Genomic DNA, 10,516 nt, shown 5'->3' on the forward strand with positions numbered 1-10,516 from the left:
ACAAATCTCCTGTCTATTATAAATAAACCAAACTTGTTAGTCTATAAATATTTTAGAAATTTTTTGTTATGGCAAGGCCATATTTTATTTTAAAAGGTTTTCTTTTTAATTATGATGTCATATATATTTTGTAATATTTTCAATAAAAATAACCCTTTAAATGTTTAATAGAAAATTAAAGTCCTATATACTATCATAAAATAAAATGCTCTATTTCTAATTACTTAATGTAATAACAACTCTTATTTTATAAATTAGTAGCTAATTGATCCGGGTTCAACCCGGGTGTTGTAATTGAAATTTTAAAAACAAAAAGAATGTATCTAATTTTTGTTATCGATATACTATAACTTGATATGAAGAGTACCTATTACATTAACAAAGTATAGAAAAGTATTTCAAAATATTATATAGAAAAAATTAAAAGATTAGGAATTTTAAATAAGCATTAAGTGAGTTTTTTTAAATATGACATCATAAATGAAAGATAAACATTTTTAAAAAATATATGATCTTGACAACTCATAATGTTTCTAAAAATAATTGTAAAAAACAATCCTTCTTTATTATATATAAAGATAAAGATTTAGTTTTTTAATTATGAGTTGTGTATTCTTTTCTTCTCCATCGAAAGAGTGTTTTAGGCATCTTTATACCTAATGGAATGAGATTCCCTCAAGTTTTCCCAACTTGATTAGTCAAGTTGGGAAAATCTTGACCCTTGATTGAAAATCAAAGGCTAAGATTAAATAGGTATCAATGAATCTTGACCCTTAATTTTCATCCAAGGGTCAAGATCTTCCCAATCCTCCTCCCTTTTATATATAGTACCAAGGAAAACTTTTTCTTTCGTATAAAGAAATACTATAAAGTTGAACAAGAAAACGACCCACAAAATCAAAACGACCCACAATCAAAACGACCCACAAAATCAATTCGGATATAATGTTTAATTGCTTTCAAATTAAGTGAACCAATTTGTATTCGGAAGGTGCCATTAACCTGGTACAGTGGTACCTTTATACCCGTGGATCAACTGCACCCTGAGTTATCTATGTTGTACAACAACATGAAATAAACTGGTTTTACAAATTATATTTGTTTTTGATTTATCATGTGTAAATGTTTAGATATAAATATTATATTGGGATAACTTGGATGATGTTAACATTATTTTGGTTGGATAATGTTGCTCTCACAAACCATTAAAATCATGGGGGAATTTTTGACATGCGTAGAAATTGATTTAAGTGAGTTTGTGAGAGCAACATCATCCAACAAAGATGATGTTAACTTCATAAATTATTTTCCCATATTATATATCTATGTACAAATAGAAAGCCTTTAATATGACAAACTTCCAACAAAAAATAATTTCTAGGATTTTAAACAGGAGTTATACCATCTGAAAGAGAATTGAAGGTCTATATAATCTGGTATTTGTAAATAAAACTCAAATTCTAATCCACTTATAATACATAATTATTTTTATTAAAAGTCAACACAATAATTGTGCAGATCTGATCGAAACAGTACAAAAGAGAGACTAAAAGAAAACAAGTTACAATGACAAAGTTGAAAACAACAACAACAACTGAACAACACACGAAATAAAATCATTTGCTGTCACCACGGGTATTAGCGGAAATGGATGGTGGCGGACCAGCAGCAGCGCTTCCATCCTGGCTGGAGTCGACAAGTGAATCCTTGACGCGATTATCAACATCCGCTACTGACGGGGGTGTATCACGGAAGAGGCCGGCATACTGGGAGCCAGGCTTCAAAGTGTCGGCAAAGGTTGGAGGTTTTGGTCTTCCGCTCATTTTGGAGAAAATTGTATTAATTAAGAATTATAAGGAAGGAGGTATTTTGATTCCAAAGTCGTCTCCTCTCCTCGTCTACTTATAGGAGGAATATGATCACATGACATCATACCTCTGACGTACGTTTCAGATAACTCTTTTTTATTATTTTCAATTATTTTAGAGTGTTATCATTTGTGAGGTTGAGTTATTTTTAGATTTGATGTAAAAATGGGTGTTTTGATGAGTGGTTCTATACCTATGGGTTTTGTACGTGAACAACCATTCCAAACCACCATAATAACATTTGGTTTAAGTGGAACGAGTTTACATATCCATAATGTTTAAACGATTCAAGGTGTTATTTCAATTCTATTTTTATCTTCCTTAATTATACGTTAATCGAAACACAAGATGTTATTTCAATTCTAATTTTATCTCTTAATGTTTTTATTTTTTAACTTTTGCTCCTAGTCAAAGTTTTCGATTTCAGTTTTTTCAATAAATATCTAACCTCCCTCGTACACCGCCGAGGTATTGGGGCTCAAAACCCGCGGAAGGCGGCACTGAGCAGTTACTTACTTACTTACTTTTCTCTGTTATAGTATCGGGAAATCAATAATTCCCCCCACCTGGAACCAAAGAGCTAGACAAAGAACATAAACCCTTAACAGGCTAATTACTGTAAACATGTCATTAGACAAGCTAGCTAGTAAACTCAGCAAAACAATATAAGTACTGTAATTAAGTAGACATATTAAAAAGTAGTATGCATGGTTGAAACATTCTGAGACATGTTCTATGTTGGTCGAAACTCCAAGCCACATACTATAAGCCCCAACATACTTCCCTCGTAACTTATGAGTTTCAGATTCATAGGAATGCTATCCGTTCCAAGCTTTCGCTTGGAGTTGAACCTCCACAACACAACCTCCATCCATCCGTCTTTCCTCTGCTTTGGAACCCATATAGCATCATGTTGATTCCATAAGGCTGGTGTTCTAAAATAAATAACTTTAGCATCTTTGTTTCTAGGATGGAGCTTATCTCGTACTATCACAGGACAATGCAGTCCAAGACATTTTTTCGAAAGCTTGAACACAAGGTAACATGTATATTCTGTAAATGGTGACAACATTTTACTATCAATCTCGTACTTGATTCTATATACATGATGTGGTAGAAGCTCCATCACGTACTCAGATCGGCTGTCAAGTTGTTAAAGACAACGTAAATCTTTTTAAGAACTAATAAGCCACATATCAATTAGAGGTGAAACTTTTGGGATACATCTGTTCAGAAAACTTGCTTATTGAAAAAGCTAACCTTTTTAACTCAGCTGCAGGTTTTGGTTTAAGAAGTTTTATTTCTTCAGGGGTGAACAAAACCTTACTTGCAGATACAATAAGATGTTTCTTTTCATCCACTTCGCGTGACAACTGTTCATCAAAAAGATAACTTATAGTTATTACCAAGTTTAAAGAAAGTATTTCAATTCTTCTTCGACAGATAAGTTAAGTAAAATGACCTCTTTTTCTTTGTAATCATTTGCAGAAATCGTAAAAGTGTCTTCAAGGTGATTTGTCAATTGTTGCACCTGATCGCCTTTCAGTTCTGGAACTTGTTGAACTCCCTTTATTTTCTCAATTTCTTTCATCTGTAAAATATACTATTTGTTGGGTCATTCTTAAAAACTAAAGTAGTAATGTAAACAAAATATATAAAATTACAAAAGGAGATAGAAGAGTAATCTCAAACGTGCATTTTCAATGGCTTGAAACTCGATCCCTTGAACATAAATGGCACAGCTTCCACAGTAACGTCGTGAAAAGCTTTCTAGTAAAACCTCAAAATCGGTTTCTTCCTTAGACTGATTCAAGAATCGATGCAATTCAATAGTCATCCACCCGTCATCATTTCTCTGTGTTGCAAAATATGCATGTAAGGTTTGACTCCCCATTTTGTACTTCAAGTTCACATACATCAGTTTACGAGAAAGTTGCCTTCCATCAACAAATTTAAAGACCAAATGAACGCCATAGGCAACATCCAAAGCTAAAAAACTAGTCTTTAACTTTATTTGGATCTTTAGATCTGAAATATCTGTCATCTTTGCCATGGTCTTAAACGGCCTGCACAATATGTAACAATTTATGCTAAATTAAGCATCTTCATGACTCGCTTTAAGAGATAAACAATTAATTTAGGATTTCATGATCCTGTTATATATATCTCACAAATTCCTTGTTAAAGAAATTAAATTATGAACAAAGATTGAGTAATAAAAATTGATTATTAACTATTACTAGCTGCTGATCTGTTATATATATACACTCGTGTCTGGTGCAATAAAAGTACTTGTCTATTTTGATATCGAAAATGAACTAGGTGTAAAATTGAATCTTGAAGTAAATAGTGATAAATACATCTATTTTACACACATCAATTAGGGTGTGTACTAAGTGCATGTATTTATATAATAGGGAGAAAGAAACCTTGCAGTTGACTTCTGAATAGATTTGCACTTATATGATCTACCGTTCCCGTATGAAAAAGTCTTTGCGGATATCAGTGTCTTTCCCTCCTTCGCGTTGCGGGGTAGTGAAAACCACTGTTATATACATAATGTAACAAAACAAGTAAATCAACTGCTATGTGTGGATGTATATAGGTTTTTTGGATAATGATTTTGACAACATTTTGAATATACTTTGAATATGCATATTCGCTAGCATTAGAAGTATCGAGAAATTGTTATAAGCAAATACATGCAGACTAAATTTTTAAAGAGAATATGTGATAATTCATTAAAAGGAAATTACCACTTTCCCTTCATGAAGAGGTTCTTCTCCTTCTAACCCAACTTTCTCTTCTATAAGGAAGATGCCCTCAGTGAGCTTCTTGTGGATATCCTTCTTGTTGATAGAGCACAACTGATCCTGGTCTTTTGACATATCAATTATAACTTGGTAGTTACTAGGCAGTTTGGGTTTCCAAATGTCATTATCCTCCTATTGTTAAGAGAACCCAAATACGAGTAACACATCAGTAGCTTTTACATTAAAAGAAAATTAAAAACTATCGGAACATGGAAGATAAGATACATGTAATGGATGCCGATATTTGGCAGATTGCGACAACTTACTTGAAACTCCAATGCTTTCTTCAGCTGTATTACAACTTCACTTGCTTTTGGCCGCTTATCCTTTTCATCTTGTAAGCATTGTAAAGCAATAGTATGAAAAGTCCTCAGTGATTCTGTTACAGGTTTCACCTTCAAACCCTTAAACACCATCTCATCAAGTGGTTTTCCTTCTTTATATCGACTCTTAACCAGAGTGGCTAAAGACTGACTGTTACCCTCGGAGCCTTCTTTCCATGCCAATCTTCCGCACAAAATCTCAAATAAAACTACACCAAATGAATATATATCAGACTCGCTGGTTAAGAAACCCTGTTTGTACTCTGGGTCAAGGTAGCCAAGTGTGCTGTTAGGAAAGTGGATGACATGTTCCATGTCTTTCTGATCATTTGCAAGTACTGTGGACAACTCCAAATTAGCAATTTTTGCCTTCCAATCACCAGTTATTAATATGTTAGAGCTTCTAATATTTCTATGTACCACCGTCTCTAGCATTATATCACCTCCGTGAAGGAACTCCAATCCGCTTGCAACATCAATGCATATCTTTAGCCTTCTCATCCATGTGAGGTCAACAGAGTCTAAAGATTTATCAAGACTTCCTTTAGGCATATGCTCATAAACAATGATCTTTTCAGCTTTATCACAATATCCAGCAAGACCAATGATATTTTTGTGCTTATATCTGAAAAGAATGTTGAGTTCATTGAAAAACTGTTGATCTCCTTGATCAAACTTGCTATCCCACCGCTTTGCCAAAACAGGGGCATTACTTTGTGCCAGTGGGAGTGTAGTATTTCCTTTGTATGCCTTCCAAGATCCCCCGCTTCCAATGTTATTGTTATCATTGAACTTGTCTGTCCCTGATGTAATGTCTTCAAGTGATATTTGGAGTCTAGTCATAAGGTTTTCCTGTAAATGAAACCATCATATTAAAAAGAGGCTTGAAAGTTTATAAATAAATGTATACCCTACGAGCATACGTTAGCAGAACCAATTTAATCTAACATGAAGATAAATCCGACATCTTCATAACCGATAATGGGTGAAACACATTGAAGTCTGAGAATACCAACTTACCTGAAGGTTTAATGCTATCTTGAGTTGTCGAATGGCATCTCCCATTGTTGGACCCTTTGCTGAAGTTCCTCCCAAACATCTATTTGCAATATGTAAGAACTTTTTCAAAGACTCCTGATTGGGTCCTCTATTTGAGGTAAAAGTGTCTTCATCATTATCTTCTTTTAGCTTAGGATCAATCAAATTTTTGATTGTCCCATCATTGAAGGCTTGACGCGCTATGGCTGCCAGTCCTTTGTCATTTTCTTTTATGAATTCTTGATCATAAGCCAACCTCCCGCAAAATACCTCAAGTAGAACCACTCCAAACGAAAAAATATCTGATTCTTTATTTGACTTGCTGGTTTTTTCCATTTCTGGATCAAAATACACGTGTGTGTCTACAATGTTATTGGCATCATGTGCCACCTGATTTGTTTGGAGAGATTTGGAGAGCCCATAGTAAGCAATCTTGGCCTCCGACTTCTTTCCTATCAGAACATTAGCACTCTTTATGTTACCGTGTATTGTCCCTTGTGCGCCGCCCATCTTCGTGTGAAGGTGGTCGAGTCCACATGCAATATCAAGACACCATTTTAAGCGTTGTGCCCATGTATGATTAGCCTTGTTGTCGTCTTTTCTCAAATGATCATGTATACTCCCATTAGAAGAATCTTCGAATACAAGGTACATCTCATGACCATCAGCGCAAAATCCGAGAAGGGAGACTATATTTCCATGCTTACAGCTAGTAAGAACATCAATTTCTTCAAAGAATCCTTGTTGATCTCCTTGACCATCTTCTCCGCTAGAGATATGTTTTATAGCAACATCGACAATTTCCTTCTCTAGCTTAGCATTATTTTTCTCTTCTATTGACAAAGGACTCTTGCTTAGAATATGGAGTTTTGCTTTGTATACGATACCACCCGATGCATCAGACTGAATAGAGTTTGTCTCGACGGAACTCCTGATAGCCGACTTTATATCCATGAATTGAAACCTTGTGAGTACCAACGTTTCCCCCTGCAACATTGTGGTAAAAAGAAGAATTTTATGTATTAAAAACTAAATTTATCACAAATTCTACTTGACCACCCTTATAAATCTATGAGACTATGAATGGATATAATTTATGGACTAGCTGGAAAGAATGACCGTGTCGTACTTGAAGTTCCAATGCCTTTTTAAGTTCCATGATGACGTCTTCCATTGTAGGACGTTTGGCTTGAGTTTCTGCCAGACATGCATATGCGATTTTTGAAAAGGTGTTGAAAGAATCTTGATTGGGTCCTCTATTTAATGTGAAAATGTGGTCTTCGTCTTCTTTAATCATTTTAGGATCTATCAACTCCTTAAGTGTCCCCTCAGTGAAGCGCCGACGTGCAATATGTGCAAGCCCATTCCTGTTTTCATCGAGGTAAATTTGATCATAGGCGAGTCTCCCAGATAGCATCTCAAATAAAACTACTCCAAAAGAGTAGGTGTCTGATTCTTTTTTATACTTATTTGTGCTCAAAAATTCTGGGTCTGTGTACACAAGTGTGCCCGCAACGGCTTGTGTTTGGACAGTCTCTTGATTCTGAAGCTGGAATCTGGAGAGCCCAAAGTCAGCAATCTTCGCGTTCATCTCCTCGTCCAATAAAATGTTATCGCTCTTTATATCTCGATGGATTATCCGTGGTTTGCCTTCCTTTTCAGTGTGAAGGTACTGCAACCCATGTGCAATACCAAGGCAAATTTTTATTCTTTGCACCCAAGTAAGATTAGTTGACTTCCCCGTACGGTTACACAAGTAATCCCCGAGACTTCCTTTAACAGCATACTCGTAGACTAAAATCATTTCATAATCTTTTCTACAATAGCCAAGGAGAGAGACTACGTTTTCATGCTCACAACTAGTAAGCAATTCAATTTCTGCTAGATACCCTTTTTCATCTTTATTGTCTGATCTACTGAACATGCGCTTTAGAGCTACAGTTATCTTGTGTGATTCAAATTTTCTCTTTCCTTTTATCGATGACAAACTCGGAATATCTGAACGGTCAAGATCTGCTCTGAGCACCACACCAAACCCGCCTCTCCCAACAGCATATCTGTCGTTAAAATCTTCTGTGGCAGCTATTAACTTTTCCAATCGAACCTTCATATTTTCCTGGTCTCCCCTCTACAAAATTCAGTCAAGTGAGAAACTTCAAATGTAAAGCCACACTGAAAATTTATCGAATGTTATTTTGGAAAAGTGATTGCACGATTTGTAATTATTGTAAAATCTTAACTCAAATGTACATATTCTCCAATATAACCACCTCAAATAAAAAAAAAACAGTTACCTTCAAGTTGTTGGATGATGTCGCTTCATCTACAAGTTTTGAGCGTACCTTCAAAAACATATGACCTAATTAGAAAAACAAAATGAAACGACCGAAAGATAAAAGAACCAACTGATGGTCTTACCTTGATATCATGTTCCCATTGAAGTTCACTCACGTCCTCAAGTTTTTTGAAAACTTTATCCATAGTAGGACGTTTCACTTGTTCCTCTAAGCAGTGACATGCGGTTTGTGAGAAAGTTTGTAATGACTGTGAGTCCATTTGATTTCTTAGATCAGAATCGATCATCTCATCTAACTGTCCCTCTTTATAATAGGCCGTGGCCTTTTCAGCTAGAGAAGGAGTTACACCACCGTCTTTGGTCATTATTGCTTTTCCCCCACATAGGACTTCGAACAATATGACACCAAACGAATAAACATCGTATTTAGGTATCACACTTTTGGTGCCTACATAATCTGGATCTTTGTCGCCGGATGACGTTTCAAAATAGTGAGAAAAGAGAAGTCGATGCATCCAACTTTCAGGATATTCTGTAGCAAGTTCCAAACCAAATACCTTGGCCTCCCAATTTTTGTCAACGAAAATCTTAGAGGTATTGATATCACAATGTATGACATCATAATGGATATACCTCAACGCATCCGCCACCCCTAAACATACTTTTAGTCTTTGGGGCCATTTGAAAGTTAGATCTTCGCTAGTTAGAAGTTGATCAAGAGTTCCGTAAACTTGGTCATCATTATTATAAATGATGACCTTCTCACTTTTCTCAATACAAAACCCAACAAGAGACGCAAGATTTTTATGCTTCAGTCTAGAAAGCATGGAAATCTCTTTCCAGAACTCAATTTCTTTCCCATTAAACCGCCGTGCAACAAAATTGATCTGTTTTTCTGACCACGTAAGTACTCCTTTGTAAAAAAGATCTTCAGAGGTACCTTGTCCAATGGAATGTTTATTATCAAATTTATCGGTGGCAAATACTATCTCTTCAAGCGGGACTTGTAACTCAGCAAACTCCCCGCTTGTCTAAGTAATCAAAAGGCCAAAAACATGAGACTAGTTAACACAACCAGTCAAAATCACATATACACTACACAAGATTAATTAATTTAAAGGAGAAGATGTAATTTTGGATTATAGATTGTTTTGTGAGATAAACCAAAATCAACTTCTAACTTCCATTTTGAGAATGTACTCATTTTATTTTCCATTTTGAGAACGCGTTTTCATAAAATTTTAGATCTCTATAAGAATGAAAAACTTTTAAAAATGGTCTATAAGTGAAGCAGCCAACGCTTCCATGCATTAATTTATATAATGGAGGATGTGATAGCCCATAAGCATTAAGCAATAACACATTTAATTTCCATCTTTTAAAAAAAAACACCAAAAAAAAAAAATAAACGCAGATAAATCGTGAATTTTATCACCAACAGTATAGCCATAAAGCATTAACACATTTAGTTTCCATTGTTTTTTTAAGATAGATAAAAACTAAATGAAGATAATTAAATCGTGAACTTTATCACAAACAATATATATAGGCATAAAGCATAATTTAACACACACTATACATACGGATAATTAGGAATTTTGATAACTTACAAGTAAGTGTAACGCCTTCTCAAGTTCCTTGATCACAACTTCAATTCCTGGACGGTAGGCCTGAGTTTCTACCACACACTTATGTGCAATTTCTACAAATGTATTCAAAGATTTTTGATAGAACAATGTTTTATTTCTCACAGAGAAGTTCGCATCAAAAATATTCTTCAGCTTTGGATCTATCATCGTTTCTAATAAGTTCCCCTCCTTGTAGCGTCTTTGTGCGATGGGTGCAAGCCCTGTCTCAGTGTCAGCAATGTAAGTTGGATGGTAGGCTAACTTCCCACACAAGACTTCAAACATGACTACTCCAAAGGAATATATATCAGATTCTTTTTTCAGATTACCCGTCTGCATATACTCGGGATCCAGATACATTAATGTACCGGCAATATTTTGAGGATTGACAGATCTGGAATTTCTACAACTGATACCGCTCATGCCTGGAGGAAGCCGGCCCGTGAAACTTGGAGTATCAATGTATCCCCGACTAACGGGCCTGCTGAAACTCTGACGATTAATACCAATGAGACTCCAATCAACGTCCAAACTCATTTGAAAATTGCCA

The 10,516-nt window shown here is 35.2% G+C and overlaps 1 protein-coding gene across 1 annotated transcript; it reads right to left on the reverse strand.

The window, feature by feature from the left end:
- Positions 1-2,601: 2,601 nt before the first annotated feature.
- On the reverse strand, positions 2,602-3,459 carry LOC122610220 (F-box protein At2g02240-like). Its single transcript, XM_043783214.1, has 3 exons — positions 3,331-3,459; positions 3,129-3,241; positions 2,602-3,010 (listed from the first exon to the last, which is right to left on the reverse strand). Exons 1-3 carry the CDS (start codon positions 3,457-3,459, stop codon positions 2,602-2,604), a joined length of 651 nt encoding a protein of 216 aa, XP_043639149.1.
- Positions 3,460-10,516: the final 7,057 nt, after the last annotated feature.

Source organism: Erigeron canadensis, chromosome 8 (genome assembly GCF_010389155.1).
Source record: "Erigeron canadensis isolate Cc75 chromosome 8, C_canadensis_v1, whole genome shotgun sequence".
In the NCBI taxonomy this organism is placed as follows: Eukaryota; Viridiplantae; Streptophyta; class Magnoliopsida; order Asterales; family Asteraceae; genus Erigeron; species Erigeron canadensis.